At 43.5% G+C, this 18,231-nt stretch overlaps 1 protein-coding gene across 1 annotated transcript in view; it reads right to left on the reverse strand.

Annotated features, from left to right (window-relative positions):
• The window catches only part of LOC115573181 (receptor-type tyrosine-protein phosphatase N2-like), a 214,258-nt gene that overhangs the window by 3,969 nt on the left and 192,058 nt on the right, over nucleotides 1–18,231 (reverse strand). The window contains exons 20-22 of the mRNA XM_030403851.1: nucleotides 13,059–13,112; nucleotides 8,376–8,440; nucleotides 2,097–2,170 (exon numbers count right to left, since the gene is read on the reverse strand). Coding sequence (XP_030259711.1) covers nucleotides 2,097–2,170; nucleotides 8,376–8,440; nucleotides 13,059–13,112 — 193 coding nt within the window. The remainder of the gene's footprint in view (nucleotides 1–2,096; nucleotides 2,171–8,375; nucleotides 8,441–13,058; nucleotides 13,113–18,231) is intronic.

The following is an 18,231-nucleotide window of genomic DNA, read 5'->3' on the forward strand; positions in this document are numbered from 1 at the left end:
TACGTCTCATTCATCCGCTTTGGGTTGGTAGATCGGGCCAGCCATCAACGACAAGCGCCTGTATTTGACGGGTTGGGATCGCGACTTAAAATTACCTTTCTTACAAACTGAATTAACATATTTTTTGCCCCGCGTTTGGTCTCACAGGCTTCCATAATCCTGTGATTGGTCGAGCTTGTTGGGAGATGTGAAGTGAAGCCGGTGTGGAAGCAGAGAGCGACTCTAATGGTCTCTTTGCATATAAGCTTATGAAAAAAATGACTTCCTTGTGAGTTTGTGTTCTCAGTCGCTAGTTTCAAGTCTTCCTCAGCACAGCATGATGTTCATTTTGGAAACGATGATCCAGTTTAGGGTCAAATAGACGATAAAGTCGCCTCTTGATCTACAAAACAAGATGGCGACAGCAAGGAAGGCCCCCAAAAAACACAGAATAATCTATCAGGAACTTGATTTTAACTAAATCGGCATATAGGAACTTTATTTTGAAATATCTAGAAGTCGTGTTTAGTCTTGTTCCAAAGACCTACACATGATTAACCTTTAGTTTATTGTGTAATTACAGGAAGTGGAAGATTAATGGCCCCAACAACAACATTACACCCCGTCCTCATCAAAATCAGAAATGAAATCTGAGTGCTGAGGCCGCGATTCCGGACCACGAGGGGAATCAATGTGTGAGGAGAGCGAGCGCCGTGACAGCCGCTCGCTCAGGATACATGCTTTAATAAAAACCTGGATCGATCCCGCCGATGTTTCACACACATCCTGGCTTTTCTCTCTAATTACGTCCACAGACGGTAATTGAAGTTTCCAGACCGGCCCGACGGCGGCGGCGGCGGCGGCGGTCCGAGGGAATGATTCTGGTTTGTTTCAGGTGACTCATATCATCATAATAAAGCATTTATGGTCACTTTGTTTAAAAGGGTTCATATTCTGTAATGTCATATTTAAAAAGAAAATGACCTGAAAGTTAAAATCTTTACAATTCAAGGGGCTTAACTTTTGTGATGGCGATCGCTCACTGTCTGAATAATTAACACGATTATTAAAAATGGAAAAGCTTCATTTCCATTTCAAATACTTTGTTGGGGTTTTTATTCGGTTCATAAAGCCGAGGCAGCAGCAGAACCTCTGGTGCCGACCCATTTGAATTCAGTACATATTCCTCTGTGATCCGGGCCGACCCGACTTTTAAACACCTGCTCGCTTCACTTTTTTTAGAAATCGATTGATCTTCTCCTGACGTGCAGGAGCGGACGCCAAGAAAAAAACCTGCAGATCCAGCTTATCTCACAGCGGGGAACCTGAGACGACTCGCCAACCCGAACCTTTGAGAAAAATGAAGTTTAAATGGACGTTTGATGGATCGTTAAGAGAGAGACTGCGGCCAGGAGGTCACAGGTTTGATCCCCGCGACTGTCAACGACTGAATATCAGAGTTAAGAACGAGAAGATGATGTTTGTGACTCAGGTTGGTTTTTTACTTTTTCTCAGGGTCCCTTAAAGCTGTGTGTTACTACTTTTAGCTACCGCCACATTAGCCGTTAGCTTGGAGATAGAGTTGGGTATTGATTAGGTTAGCTTAGCATAACAAAGGCAAACAGCTAGCCCGGCTCCTTCACAATGCAATCTGCAGATTAAATGATGGAATCGTACATTTCTGCAAACCACAGATGTGTTGAAACTAATATAAAACCTGTTATAATTTTACATTTTTAGTTAGACAACACTGTGATTATTATCTGGTACAGTTCAGGCATAAAAAGCATCTCATTGGAGTCACGCGTTGGCTTAAAATTACTGTCTTTGTCGCCACAAACCGGCTGCAACATCCGCTGATATCTGACTTTTCTCTTTAACATAATGGATGAAGACTTTGGATGCAGTCTGATCTCTCTCCCTTCTCTGTTTTTCCAGTTAATTGAAAGGGAATTTAAAAAACAGAAAGGTAAACTTGTCTCTCTTGGCAACGGGGGAAATAGTCAACACTGTATCTTAAAATATCTGCACGCACACGTTGGAAAATGGTACAAAAATGGTTCCACATGAACAGACAGAGTCAGGTGTGTGTGTGTGTGTGTTTGTGGGTGTGTTACCTTAGTCTGAACCATTCCCGGCCTCTGGTCCCGCAGGTGCTCCAGAGTCGCAGCGATATCAATCTCCTTGGCACCTGTCACACACACACACACACACACACACACAAACAACAACAGAGGTAAGAAATTGTGTTGTATCGTGTTCACAGCGCGGCAAGATAATCCGGCTAACATCTGTCAGTCTGGTGTTTCGTAGCGGCTCCCTTCAGAACAGCACGAGGCGATTACATTCATCCTCACACACACACACACACAAACAGCTAGGTGGTGGTGTTTTTGGTGTCGGGATGAAAAAAAGATGAAGAGGGGAAAGAGGAGCGTTTGGAGAGGAAATCACAGGCCCACATGTTTGTTTCTGAGACACACTGAGCCGATCTTAAAGCCCCTCGTCAGGCTTTGATAGTCGTCCTGTAGCCTTTGAGCTCATGAACGCTGCCCACCAGAGCTCTGTCAGACCCTGCCAACAACCCTGCCTGTGTGTGTGTGTGTGTGTGTGTGTGTGTGTGTGTGTTGGGCTGCAGGCGGCCTGTCGCCAGACTGGCACGCTGCCCCACAGCTGACGGCGGCGGTGGCGGCGGTGGTGTGGCTGCCGGCCGTCAGCTGAGTGGCCAAACGCCGGTCAGATTAGCCGACACTGTGATACATTCCGAACAGATTATAATCCTTCTGGAGACAAACACGAGAGAAATGTATCTACATCTACATCGTCATGTGACCAGTGTGTTAATTACTTTCAGGTTAATGAAGTTAATCTCTGCAGGTTTTAATAAGCTCCCCTCGTTATTCTTTATTGACTTGTTACTGAGATCTTGTACTTAAAAGCAGCAAAACCACAGCAAAGAAATACTTTATGAGCATCAAGATGTGCTGAAAACTCCAAATTGTATATTACTACATTATAATAAATTAATTAAATACATGCATTAATGTGTTGGCTTAGTGCTGGTTAGTTTGAATTTCCCCCTCAGGCATCAATACAGTTTTATCTTCATCTCTAATATTACATAATAATTGATTTAAAAAAAATTATATTTTGTGTTATTAAACTGAATCTGCAGAGTAATTAGCGACTGAAGTTGTCAAACAAATGTTGTGGAGTTAAAAGCACATTTGCCTCTAAATGTAGTGACGTAATCACCCCCAGTGATGTCACAGTGCATTGTGGGTAATGTAGGCACCAGGTTTCGAAACACAGTCTGAAACATTCATTGCTCACTGTTCATTACGAGTCCCAACAGTTATAAGAGTGTAAATCTGGACCAGTGGACTGCTTTTCAAAACCTCCTGCCTACATTACCCATGATGCAACTGTGTGACATCACTGGAGGCAATTTATCAGACTAAATGACCCGTTAACACGCTTGAAAGTGTAACATTGGTGGCGTTACCCTTTAAGTTCAGTTACTTTCCACTACTTAAATCCACATGAAGTCTCAAAGGAGACAATTTCTGCACAGATTTGACTTATTTATGTGTTTTCTACATCAGTACAATCACAAATACGTCAACATGTGTCGTGGTTTTATAAGATGAGTCTCGAATCGACCATTTAATTGTATTTTAACACATTTAACGATACAATTATCAGTGAATTTTACTTTTCTGGATGTCATTTCAAGGTCGTAAAGGTTATTTTTCATCTCTTACAGTGAAATATATCTATATAAAAGTGTTCTTGTATTAAAGTTTTTATGCAGAAAAGAAACTCTGGCTGATAAATTAGTTATCTGGTCTGTTTGTACTCTAAAACATCAAAGTGAAAAACACATTTAAGCTGAAACTGCTGAAGATGTGAAGCATTCATGCAGACGAACAAACAAAGGATTAATACTCTTAATGCGTTTGCATGAAGAAAAAAAAAAAAGGTGTTAAAGAGATATTTCTGTCTGAATAATATATAATATGCATTAATGTGACTTTCTTTTAGTGAGCAACATTTCTGCTGAAGACAAATTTCTCCTGGCAAGCAAATAAAAGTTTATCCTTCTTAAAAAAAAAAGTCACATTAAGCTCATAATGACGCTCGTGTCGCCTTATAATGTCATAGCGGCAAAACTAATGGCTACAGGTACCGAAACCATTAGCTGGGAAGAAAAGAGAGAGAGATGAGAAAAATAGATGCTAATGGGGGAAGGAAGACGTCTAAAACAAAAAAAAGAAAGAGAAACAGTCGAAGAGAAAAGAGCCGAGAGAGGCGGGAGCAACAATTAAATTCACGGAGAACAAGGGGAAGAAAAGAAATTAATTTGTTTTCCGTCCACACGTTTCTCTCCTCCTCCTCCTCCCCCTCCATCCAAATTCAGAGGAAACAAAAAGCGCAAGAATTCTCTTTACTTTTCTCCTTCTTGTTGCGACACATAATAACACTTCTTTCTCTTCTCTGCGTGAAGAGGGAGACGAACGGTGGGAGAACCGCTCATTCACACCATTTTTCTTATTCTGTTTCACAGGTTTTGTGAGCTTTTTTCTCTCTCGGCGACACAATAGACCTCCTTCTAGCCAGGAAAAAGCTGCAACACACAACTCACTGCTTTAGTTTTCTGTGGGCATGAGGAGGAGGAGGAGGAGGAGGAGGAGGACTTAACAAGCCGAGGGCTATTGTGCAGGTTGTGATAAACCTTGAAATGGTTTGAAATCTCCTTATTTGAGCTTTCTCTCTTTGCAAAACTCTCCCTTGAAGGAGACGGTGGAGGCTTGGAATGGTATAAAAAAAAAAAAAACACCCGGCCTCGTTTTGAACTTCCCTCCTCAGCAAGACCCTCGCTTTGGGGTGGAGGTCGGGGGAGGAGGACTAAGGAGTGTGCGAAGGGGGAGTATATATATATATATGTAAAAAAAAAAAGAAAGACAGGACCCTTGAGGAGGCCGCAAAAGACCCCAGAAAGCCGGAGCCGAGGGCCGGGCTCACCAGTCGGACAAAAAAAAAAAAAAGCGAAAAGAAAACGGAGCGATGCTGAAAAGCTCTCCGGCTCTCGATGGGTTTCATTCGATTCTTAAGATGAAGAGAAGGGTGGTGGGTGGTGGAGGAGGAGGAGGTGGAGGGAAATGAGGGGAGGCTTTTGGAAAAAGAAGAAGGGGAAAAAAACGTGAGAACCACAGCAATACCTCCTCAACCCTGCAACACCGACCATAATACACCGCACGCATTTACAATTCATTCCTTGGGAGAAAAGGGAGTGGGAATGGAGGGAGAGACGGGGGAGGGAGGGAGGGTGAGGGAAACTGGAGTGATTCTGTGTCTGAGAGGGAGGAAGAAGAGGAGGAGGAGGAGGAGGGAAGAAGTGTCTTTGATCATGATGGGGGAAGCCTGCAAACCTGGGGGCCTCCAGCTTCTCAGGACAGACAAAAAAAACCCTCCAAAATAAGAGAGAGCGACGTAGTGGAGGGAAAACCAGACGGGTTCAACGAGGAAGAGATTTTATCAACCCATATTAGTTTATCTGCATTTGACGATCAGATTCAAGGCCGTTATTATGAGATACATTTACATCCCCTTCAAAATAAAGGTCTTGATATCCCGACTGAGGTGTAGCGTACATTATGAGCATCGGCTAGCCAATAAATAAAAAGTTCAGCCTGTGTTTTAATGTGTGTTTTTACAGATATTTTAACGACTCGATGGCTACGACCTGGATGAGATGTTGGCCAACCTGCACTTTTAACACCAGCAGACGTATTAAAGGTATTTAGGATGAAATTAAAATGTCTCGTGGCTCTTGAGGAGCTACGAGGAAGCTGGATTATGAGTTTTAAGAGTGTTTTAATATTAAATACTGGCCATAAGAACCCATCTGATGCTTGATTTAAAAAATACAAGGTATATAATCGAAGCGCTGATTCAAATTGGACACAAATCTTTGATATTTCTGTCTTTATGTCGCGTTGGATTATTATTATCATGGAAATATACAGCTTATAATTGTATCAGGCTAAATTTTTACTCCTTTTCTCATCGATCACATGATACAGATCTCACGTCATCACTTGTCAGGTGATCTTATCCACGTTTTGGGATCGTTCCTGTGTTAACTTGAAGGATTACACGTTCCTGTTTCCCTGTTTACGCTTCTTCCACGAGGCCTCGGGGCTTTTATGAAACCTGTTCAGAGGCGGCGGGATGAAGTGAAACACACTGAGACTGCACATTGTGTTCCAGGTGGTGAAATCCACTTTGATGCTCGCAGTGAAACCTCTCTAACACCTCAGACACGTCCTGTTCTGATCCCATCGTGTGTTTTTCCACCTCAAACAAATGGCCGGCTCTCTCGCCGCCAAAGAGGTCGTTCATCAGATATTCTGTTTATTTCTGTCTCAGAGAACATCGTGAAGGTCTGGCATCGGTTTTATAATGATGCTTTATTCATCCCCCTTTTTTGGTTTTTATCAGCTTGAACTCCTCAGACAGAGAGCGAAGTAATGAAACTTTAAAAACGAGGAATAATTTACAGACATTCTGTTAATGATGCCGGGTGATGAAATCCTGCCTTTTATTTCTTCGGGCTGCCGTCTTGTGAAGCTATAAAAACTGCAGCAATAAGATAAAAATCAAAATTTAGGGTTCATTGTAAATTTCACTCTGTTTTGTTTCAGCGTCGCCAAAGACACGATAAAGTTGTTGTTGGCGTTGGAGCTGACCCTGGATGGACGGCAACAATGGATGCTGAGAACTTTTTCTTTTCACATGACGGAGATAAAAGGGTACCGAGGACACCGACCCGTCTCATCCACCCAACCCCGCCTTCTTCCTCGACCCGGCCCCTGGGTGCCGAGGAGGGGCCCCGAGGCCTCCCGATCACAGTGTGACAGCCCGGGGTGAAAAAAGGGCCCTGACGCCCGACTGACCCTTTGATCTGGAATTAAAGACCCAGGAGCTCGTTCTGCTACAGCAGCACCGCCACCACCGAGGGACACTTCACACACACACACACACTTACAAAGAAACAAAAAGACACACACCGACACACACACTCACACATGTGAAGTCTGAAATCTTCTTCAGGCGATGAGACGACAAGAAAAAGGAGCAAAGAGTCAATTAAAGGAGCAACGTGTCGCTCATTCTCGGGTTCATAACTGTATTTTGGGTTTCTACTCAAACCGATTGAGATGTTTGAGATGTTTTAATGCTCATAAACACATCTGATTTCTCAAACTATCCATTCCTGCAGCTCTGTATTCCTCCTCTGTCTGAAAGTTTTTGCTCCTGTCTCTTTAAGAGCCTCCCGAACACCCGGCCTCCTCTGATTGGTCAGCTCACACATGCCTGAGACAGCACCGCTCGCAACAACAGAGCAGCTGTGTTCACTCATTTCCTATGTGCGAATTTAAGCAAATGATGTAGTGTGATGTCACAAAGTCACGGAATTGAAGGCGGGACTACTGACGAGGCGTTTCAGGAGCAGCGTTTTCCGTGGGAGAGGGGAGCTTCTGTTGATGAAGGCTTTTTTAACTTTCAATAATTTTCTTACGCACAAAAGAACCTTGAAGGAAAGAACAACTAATGAAAAAGCATAATTTTACTCCTTTAATTAAATAAATAAAAGTCACTTATTCTCAAAAAAGGAGTCGTAAACACTCGATATTGCTTTAAAATTAAATATATCGTCAGAAGTTGACGGAATGACACTTAATTTACCGTCGTGTCATTAACTTAATTAATGCACTGTGTTTATTATTTCACACTCTAATGATCGTAATGATCATAAACTCATAATGTGTTTAAAACTCACTGACCACGAGTCCTGATGACACTTCAGATAAAGTGTTCACGGTCGTCTCCGAGCGATTTCAAACAGTTTCACTTTAAAGGAATCTCTTTTTTATGCTCCTCTCAACGCACTGTGGATGTCACGTTTTCTTTTTTTTTTGGTTTGTTTTCATCACGGAGTTGAAATGTGTTTAATCGGCGTGACAGGAGGAGCTAAAAAACCTGCCGTATGGTGCCAAAACCAGGACGGCGTCAGCTGTGATCATGAAACAGATATTAATTAGGAGTAATTAAGCAAAAACTAATAGATATAAGCGCTAAAAAAAAATTATGTTTTAAATACCCGGCTTGTTTTCTCTGGATCACCCATCATATAATTATCTAATTAAACATCATTATTTTCAAGGCAATCATCCTCGTTTTTTTATTAAAATAAAGGTTGTTAACAGTGACAATATTTTGACAGCCGTGTTTTTCTCCACGTGCAGCTAAGTGACTGCTGGGAGGGTGTCGTCATGGTAACGCATGGACAGAAGCAGCGGAGGGAAATAAAAGAAGAAGACAACACCCACCTTTAGCCATCTTGTTGAGGACCATGTCCACCAGGATGTAGGTCCCACTTCTGCCTGATCCATCGCTGCAGGACACAGAATGAGGGAGAGAGAGAGAGAGACGAGAATTAATTAAAGGAAATGTTATTTTCAGATTGTTAATTATCATCAGTTCAGGTGTTTTTCACACAGCTATGAGTGTGATGTTTCTGTAAACGCACAGTTCTGATATTTCTATAGAAGTGAGAGGGTTATTACTGCTCATATCTATAATTTAATGGGAATAAAGAATATATATTATGTTGATTTTGTAGGGAAATGACTGACATGACAGAACATAAGTCTGTCCTTCATCTTCGAAGTTTTTAATTGCATAACATATTTACCTGTTGATTGCACAAGGCTGTAAAACTGATCTACTGCAGCTGCTTTATGACGGTTCTTGTCTCACAGTGGACTTTGCTTTTAAACTGTGACATATATTTCTGGAAAATATGACTTTGGAAGTTCGTTTTCACGTTCTTGAAGTTCTCTCATCTCTCATAAAGTATTGTGCGGGAGGATTTGGCAGCTCAGCTAATTTGTGCTCGACACATCAGGCTCACATCACGTGTTTGTGATCTGAATTCAAGGTCTGGAGTGAGTGACGGCAGTTCGATTTGTGTTTCAAGATTCGTACGCGTGAAACTACTGAGGCAACTTTGACGATAAGCCGCGCCGTGTTTCAACATCTGTAAGAGTCACTCCGCATTTGTGGCCAGAAATAAAATGATATTTTTGATGTTCAGCCACGTTTTTAAGCCTTTTCGCGACATTTCTACGTATCAGTGAAACATTTGCAGGAACGTACACTGCCGACACTCCTCAGAAGTTTTAACTGTGATAATTTATTGGATCCACGTAGGTTGTTTCCGTCCAGTTACATTTAACTACACGATCCACAGAATCCTTTCCAGCCTCACATGGAAACACTGTTACAGCGAACCGAACCTAAACTTCCCGATTGTTGTTTTCTTGCTCAGATCTTCCATCATGATGACTTTGATGACTGTGTGTGTTGGTTTCTCTCTCCAGACGAGGACGAGTTAACGTTCTCTCTGATGCAAATTCACACAAGATTGTAAACGAGTGAAAATGATTACATTTGAGACGTTAACAAGCGTTTAGAGATCCTTGGCAGCGGCAGCGTTGCTTAGCACGTCGGCACGTCTCGCGGTGAAGTGATATCATCGGAACGACACACACACACCCGCAGATTTACCCTGGAAACACAACTTATTTCCGATCCTCCATCATCTCGGCGTTATTGTTTCCCTGCGGAGCGAAAGGCAGATGTAACACCGCCGCGGCGCTAAGCAGGTGAGCAGTCGGAGAGATTTAATATGTGGAGGTTTATGAGTCCTGTAATGCTATTTCAAGGGGATAAACAACTTCAAAGGCGTATAATTATGGAACAGAAAAGGCTGAAGGAGGCGTTTTATTTTTGGTCAGGAATTAAAAAGCGTTCGAAAATATAAACCTGTTTGTCTGACGCGGACGTGAAAGCGTGTTCTGCTACTCTGAAATACATAAATACATAAATAAATAAAGAAGTGTGCATCAAAAAAGCGACGCGGGCGCACAGAAGAAGAATTAGACTCTGTGATGTATGTGGAGGGAATATTTTGTACCCTCGATTTATTTTTCAAGTGTTGAAAATTGATGTCTGCACCCCGACCGCTCTATTTCATGGGCTGGTGTGTAAATCCAGCGAACTCAAGTGTGTGTGTGTGTGTGTGTGTGTGTGTGTGTGTGTGTGTGTGTGCTGGCATGCGTCCATACACTCTGAATATTTCATTTTCACCAGGGCCTTGGTTATTTTCTGCAAGCGCACACACACCCAGTGACAGTAATTGAGCAGCACCACCGCAGCATATCTGTGTGTGTGTGTGTGTGTGTGTGTGTGTGTGTGTGTGTGTCGTCTTCACAGATACTACTATCACTCTGATCTCAGACAGTTTGTGTGTGTGTGTGTGTGTGTGTGTGTGTGTCGTACAGGTTATTACGGCGTGATTAGATCTGTCGTATCGCTGCACTTTGCCAGGATCATTACAAGGCGATCAAAGATATGTGATGTGTGTGTGTGTGTGTGTGTGTGTGTGTGTGTGTGTGTGTGTGTGTGTGCCCGAGGGCTGTGAGTAAACACGTCAAGATGTCTGCTGCCTCCTCTCACTCTATATAAAATGAGAGACGGAGGGGAGAGAGAGAGAGGGGAAGGCAAAAGAGAGGAGAGGCGAGAGATGGAGGGAGATGTAGAAGACGGAGAGAAATGTTAAAGAGAGACGGACGAGTCGTCGTCTGAATGCTGCGTGATTATTGAATTTCTGCATCTGCGCTCTCGTCTGTTCGCTCTCTCTTCTCTCTCCTCCTGATTGCGTCACTCACTCTGCTCTCTGTGCGCATCAGGGTGATAAATGGCGGCACACAGGTGGGTTTGACAAACTCGTTTGAAAGCAGAAATTCTGCAGGATGAACGTGTCTCCGCGCTTTCATTCACTACGGTTAGAAACATCCGTGGCTGCTGGTTCGGGTTTAGGAACGAGCTCCGACTGGATCGAATCTGAGGTCACGAGCGAGGATGTTTAAAGAGCTGCAAAGGTCCTGAAGAACCCTCCGTGTGGATGACTTACACCTCATATTCCCCTCATAGCCCGGCCCAATGTCAGTCTATAAACCGGTCCGGTGTGCCTTTAAGATGTTTATCCCTCTTTGCTAGACTTGTCGTCACACCAGATAAATAATAATGAATCCTACAGTCGTTCTCTCTGTTTGGAAATTGCAGTCGCCAAACCAGAAAGACTGAAATCTCGCAGCCAACAGTGACACGATAAATGAAAACAGGACGTTTCAAACTAGCATCAGTATATTAGCTTCACAATTAGCGCTACTTTTGGTCATTAAAGCATCTTACACAAATTCCAGCCGGTCCTTAATCCCAAAAAAACGATCACATGCGTCTGTGGACGCAGCTTATTGTGATTTATATTTTACGTTAAGCGTTAGGAGAGACCTCTAGTGGTTGTAGTAAGTATTACCGCCGCAAAGGAGGAAGTCAGCTGACAGAAGAGCCGCAAAATCCACCAATGGGAGACTACTGTTCGTGTCCTGTGTGTATGTCACATAAATAACTCTCTTCCTAAACTTAACCAAGCAGTTTTGTTGCCTTAACCTAACCGAGCTGTGACTGTATGAAGAAGGTCGCTGGTTCCTTATAATTTTGGTTATATATGTTGTTGTATACTGTATGTATATGTTGTACACTCTGGCTGGGCGCTACTGCTGCCTTCAGAAATATAAACTTGCTGTGTTTCTTCGACAGTACTTTCCCTATGTTGTTACTGTGCAGGTAGTTGTATGCTGTGCTTTTGTAACTGCGTAATTCTCCTCCGTCAACATCTTCAGAAAATATAAGATAAGCATTAGCCCGACGTTAGCTACATCGCTAACGTCGGGCTAATGCCGTGCTAATGCTTCATGTCATCTGCCCACTCCGTGAGAACTGACGAGTGAGGCACAGTGAGAACTGATCTCACAACTTATTAAAACATCTGTACTGTGTATCCACCGCCGATTTTTATCCATTCTGTCGCTTTCTTTGTGTTAAAAGCCGGTTTTAGAGCGAGCATGACAGCTACGTTAGCATAAACACCGAGGTCAGCCAGTTCAACCGGAAGAGCATAACCGAATATCGCTATGAACCATGGGTAAACTCACGAAGTCAGGAATAAGGTGGATATGTTCTTGTATATATTCTGGGAGACAGTGATCAACCTCCTGTTGGTTGTACTGAAGTAAAATATGTAAACCAGGCGACAAACCAGGAGGTTTTACTTTGTTTCCGGACACTATATTTTACTCGTAGCGTCGTAAAGCTAAACGGAGGAACTTGCAGACGATCCAGCTGCCGCTGCTGCTCCATAAAGACGGGATTTCACACTCTGCTGCTGCTGCTGCAGTCTGGCAATTTAGTTGAGAAAATGTACAGTTTCATCACCCTGGAAGAGCCATTACACCATATTAAATAATAGATCACTTAGCGGTGGAGCGGGCGGACAGACATAATAGATATCTGATATGAAAGCTTCTTCTCTAATCCAACATGGCCGTGTGTTTCCACCGAGAGGGAGAGAAAAAAAACTGTGGCAGATTTTTCTGTTAAATACAGATTTAATTATGTCTCACTGGTCGGTGTTATATCCTCAGGTGGAGGTGGAGGAGGTGGAGGTGGAGGTGGTGCAGATGTGATATCACACAACAGCTGCAGCCCGGCCTACTCCTGTTTACCCTTCGCTCCCGCTCACCCGCCGGCTCCGAAACCGCCGCGCTGCAAACTTTGAAGTGCCTCCCAATTAAAAGTTTCCCTCCTCTGCGGACAGTTTGTCCGACTAAATTACAACTTTTTTTCCGCTAATTTCTTGTTTGAAATCGCTCGTGTTCCTCCGCCGCGAGGAGAGAAACTTGTCGGAAATTAAAAACGGCAGCGAGGACTCCGGCCAAGTTCAGCTTCAGATCATCAGAGCCGACTGCGTTATCAGTGAAAGAGCTGTTTATCTGCTCTTCTTCTTTGCTCATTAACAAAGATTAGAAAGAGTCACTTCTCAGTCAGAACCCTTTAAAAACAAAAAGGAAAAAAGGAAAGACTGCTTCAGTGATTAAAATACTTGCCTGCAGTGGACAATGATGGGACACGAGCGTCCCCGGTAGCACTTGTTAACTTTCCTGTGAAAAGAACAGAACAGAAAAAACGATCTCAGTGTTAAAATCACAGGTACACACACACACACACACACACACACACAGTCAGGACATCATGTTTCTGGACTTTTACAGATAATAACCACAAAGAACAGCATGCACAGGACCGCTGATCCTCATTTCTGTTGGGTAGAAATAGACAGAAACGCTCCTCAGGACTGCCAGGAATCTTATGAAGTTGGTGAAAGTTGCACAACTTTGATTATGATCACAAAAAGTTGTGTGTACGCTTGAACTTCCAGCCGTAACACTTACCAGACACACACAAAGCAAACCAAAGCTTATGGTTATGTTTGGTCACTGGCAGCACGCGGTTCGGAAAAGAGCGACGGTTCTAACTGCCACCAAAGTCAGGAGTCCGGACCAGAAACCCTGAAACTCTGGTGTGACACTCACATTCACTTTAAACACAATCCAGGCAGCGATCATGTCGTTTAGCAATTATAAGATCGGTTAAGCAACATGCCAACACAATGTCCAGGAGACAGGATCGATCCAATCAGAGTCAGTTTCAGTTCAAAGTTTCGGAAGACGGTCGTTCCTCAGCGCTGTGGAGCTACGAATGTCTCAGAGCAGACTCTCGACGAGATGATGGGCACGCTCTGAAACTTTAGACGTGATTCTCAGCGATGTCTGGATTTGGACGAAACACATCTGAGGTACTTTCAACGCAGCAGCGGGCATGTTAAAGGTGCAGAAACAGCTGTTCTCTTGGTATAGTTTTACATTTCTGCAAAAACCTAAGATTGGTTTAAGTTTTCATGCTGCATTCTTATATTTGGGACAGTTTTCAGCCGTGTTTGTGGTGACAGAACCAGGAGTTTCAAGCCAAAACCAACACCAATCAACTGGTTTGTGAGCCTAAACTTAACCGGACTGCAACTCCATCGGGAAACACAACATAGATTTGAAAATTTGACTTAAAGAAATGTAAACTTTCAACACATTTGTGGTTTGCAGAAATGTTCAACTACGTGCCGACAGTTGTTCGACTGTGATTATCTTTATGAGATAAAAACATAAATGGAGCAGACGATCATAAAAGCGATGCTTCCCATAAAACCCTGCGGCCTCCTGTTATTTCTTTGGTTTTACGATCAAGAATCAGGAACGTCGTTTCTAAATCTACAGCCATCTGAATTTCTGAAGATTTAGCTTCATTTTCTGCAGAAGAAGAAGAAGCTCCTTCTCTTGTTTTGGTCGCACTGACTCACAATTACTTATCAAGATGCCAAAAGAAGCATTTTGATGGAAACTTTCTTCCAAACAATCCTGAAAATAGAGAAAAACAGAGCATTTTCTTGCGAGTGCTCATGGATTTAAAAAAAAAAAAAATCCATATTTTGTGTTATTGACAGCTCTGGTTGTTTCCTTCACATCTCTGTATCATGAATTTTACACAACAGCCGAGTTGTTCATGTTTGTTGCTGCTTTCATACACGCCTCAAAGCGTGTGCTGGAGAAACGGCACGTCCTTCTTTTTTTAAATTCACACCTCGGCCATTAAAATGCGCGGCAGCCGCTGAATCACAAACATAAAGCTTCTATCTGAGCAAGAAGCAGAGAGCCGAGAGTTTGATCCCAGCTGGAGATCATCTCGGATTCTATTTCATGGTGATAACTCTAAATAACAATATTCAGCAGGAACATCTTATATTAAGGTGTGTGTGTGTGTGTGCGTGTGTGTGTGATCCATAATGCATCACTCAGTCAAGGAGAGAAACTTCAGACCTGCTTCATTCTTTCCTTTCTTTGTTCTGAAGGTTTCCACGGTCGATTGTGTTTACAGCAGATTTCCTGACCTCCGGGGTTTTTAAAAACCTCCTCAAGTTCTCATCGTACACAGCGTCCACACATGTTTTCTTTCCAAAACTTTTTCAGCGTATTCAACCTCTTGGACCTTCTTTAGTTGGTCTTTGGTTGTCTGCGGTCACATGACGACGACTGAGCGATCTCCACCTCGTCTTAGGACTCTGTGTTTCTGTGATCGGCTTTAGTCCAGAAAGTCCAAAGAGTTGTTGCAACGACTGGTAGCTCCTTCAAATTTAGCACTTTCTGTTCTCTGACTGTCTCCGGCTTTATCGTTTAAACACGTATCGCCTGCTACCTCATTTGAAAAGAAAGCGAGGGTTTTTGGATTTAAAGCAGCAGACTCTGACACGATCACTGCCCACAGCGTGTTTACGACAGTGTAAGGGCCGGAAGAAGGGAGAGATCCAGGATGGGCAGCCATGCTAACCATGCTAACCATGCTAACTTGGATTTAAGGGCTGCTCCTGGCTGATCAGGACATCCTCGTCTCTACAGAGAGCTGCTGGATCAAGCTGTGGGAAAGTGCAAAACTACAACCGGACGAGTCGAGGTGGACTCAGTGTTTACGTCATTGATGCTCGCTGCTCAAACACAGTCAGGTGGATGGACGGTGAAGTCATTCTGGGGTTTTTAGGCAAGTCAGTTCAAGTCACAGGTTGTTTCAAGTCGAGACGAGTCCTTAGACGAGTCACTGATTCAGCTGTCGACGATGAATTGAACTGTTTTGCAATTCTAGATATTCAGAGAACGAAATAAAAACAAACAAAAAACAAAAAAACCTCATTTAAGCTTCTTTATCTTCTACTTTCTCATCATTTCTAAACAATAAAATACGGACAGCCAGGCTCAAACAACAAAGACCTAAGCTGAAAACATAAAATGGACACAAACAAGTCGTTCGAGTCGTCACGTCTCTGCTCATTTACTGTCAAATTCAAGTTGCGAGTCCAAAGCGGTGACTGAAGTCCACAATCTCTGGGGATTTATTAACACTCGGGACAATTTTTTCTAATGAGCTCAGTCATGAACTCGCAGTCGTAAAATATAATCGTAAAATATTCATATCCAGACGGAGATTCAACATTTTCTTATTATCAAAATCACAAATTCAGAGAATCGTGAAGCTGAGCGAGACAAAATTTAATTTAAAGAAAATTACAATATGCTCTTGCAAAAAGTGCTTTTCATCCCACCAGAGTATAAAAATAATATAGAAACACCTGCGACTGTTAACTACAAGTTCCAGAAAAATAAAAACGTACAGAACCGAACGACTCCGGAGCTGAACCACGACGACAACATGCACGTTTGGTTCGCAGGTTTCAGGAGGATTTCCTGCTGCAGAGAGATGAAAACACACACAGCAGGAATCACATCACACAAACCAGCGGAGGAAGGGAAGTCTTCCCACCGACAACAACAACAGAAAGAAAAGGAAAGACTCCACTCATTTTCATCCTCCACCCCACCGAAATTGAAAAGTCAGAGCTCACTGCAGACAATTAAAAGTGATGTTACCATGGAAACAGCCGGCAGAGAGGAGGCAGGAGGAGGGAGGAGGAGGGAGGAGGGAGGGATTGAAGGGGAAACAGCCCGTAGGAGAGATTCAAGCTTGACTGAGAGAGAGAGAGAGAGAGAGAGGATGAGAAAAGGAGGTGATAGATGGAGGACAGACGCGCCGATGGAGAGATGAGAGGCTCAGACTTGATCCACACTGAGCCGGCTCATCTCTGAAAAGGCTGTTTACAGCTGAGAGAAACACACTGCGGCTCCACACGTCTGCTCTCGTACCGCCGCCCACACTGAGAGGTCCCGACCTGCACACCGCCGCTCAGACGATGTGTTACAACAGGTGACAGGTGAGGTGATTAGCGGCACTGCTAGCGTTAGCATTGGTCTCTGTTTGACTCTCGAACAGTTCGTGGAGAGCCGAATCATTTGGCGACCGTGCACCCAACAAACCCATCGTACAGACACAAGACGTAGTCAAACATTTACTCAAATACTTGGAGTACTTTTCTCTATTTCAAGGGTACTTGTAATCTACACGAGTATTTCCATTTTCGAGTACTTTACACGTCGATTCTGGAGGTAAATATTGCTCTTTTTTAGCTCCATCCACTGGAAATTGGTCGAATACTTTTTTACTTCTACTTACTTTATTATCAGATACCTTAAGACTTTAACTCAGGTACTATTTGCACGAGCGACCACCTCATCTTAACTTCCATTAAGTGTGACTTTATGGACTTTATACAACACTTGGGCCAAGGTATTGTAGCTTTTCTTTATGCTAATTTGTGCTAGCTCCTTGCGTCCTCTCTCCTCTCATGACCCGGAAATCTTTGAGTTCCTTAAATGCAGCTCGAGGAGACGAGGTGAGAGGAGAGAGGAGAGAGGAGACTCGGAGCGAGGAAACGAAGGTGTTCATCACATAGTTTCTCTGCTGTAATCCCAAAATCTCAAAAGATTTTTGTGACTGTGAAGGATTCATCTCAACCTCCCGGCCACAAAACCTCCATCTGTATCTTCCTGGGCTCCTGTTTCTCCTGCGCACTACAAGACGAGGCGACCGTTTACAGATTACAGCCCTTTCAGTGCGGACGGCGTGTACTCTGAGAGCAGAAGTCAACAACCATCGAATGGGACAGAAGAGAAAGACAAAAGCGTCCGAGAGAGGAAGGGGAGGTGTGGTGAGAAAAAGAGGCAGTCAGGCAAACCGTGAGCAAGCAAAAAGGCGAGAGGTCACCTCAGGTCACCGGGCACAGCGAGAGAGAGGAAGGGGAGGAGACGAGGGGGAAGGAGGGGAAGGGAGGAAGGGAGGGAAGGAGGGAAGGAGGGAGGGAGGGGTCCGTGAGGCCCCTTTGGTTGCAGAGTCACAGTCTCCAATGATCACTTTTGTGACTATGCAACTGGGCTTATATTACTAGCTGCAACATCACAAAAATGACACTGGCAACCGCTAGTTAGCTGGTAAAACAGGGGGAAGAAGGGCAGAGAGGACTTGTAAAGCAATGCTTCGGCTCAGTCAGTCAGTCAGATGTGAGTGAGGTTACCAAAAAAAAAAAAAAAAACATGCCGACACGAGCACAAGAGAAGGAAGAGGTGAGCCGACATCCTCAGACCATCCAGGTGACGAGAAAAAAAGAAAAAAAAAGGAAAGAAAGAAGCCGGGGCAGCTTGTTATTGTGAAAGCTCCACATCCCCGGTAATAAAAGTGAAAAATATCTCCTCTGCGCTTTCTTCATTGTGTTCTGACCCCACCGCCCTG

The sequence above is a fragment of the Sparus aurata genome, chromosome 21 (assembly GCF_900880675.1).
Source record: "Sparus aurata chromosome 21, fSpaAur1.1, whole genome shotgun sequence".
Classification (NCBI taxonomy): domain Eukaryota; kingdom Metazoa; phylum Chordata; class Actinopteri; order Spariformes; family Sparidae; genus Sparus; species Sparus aurata.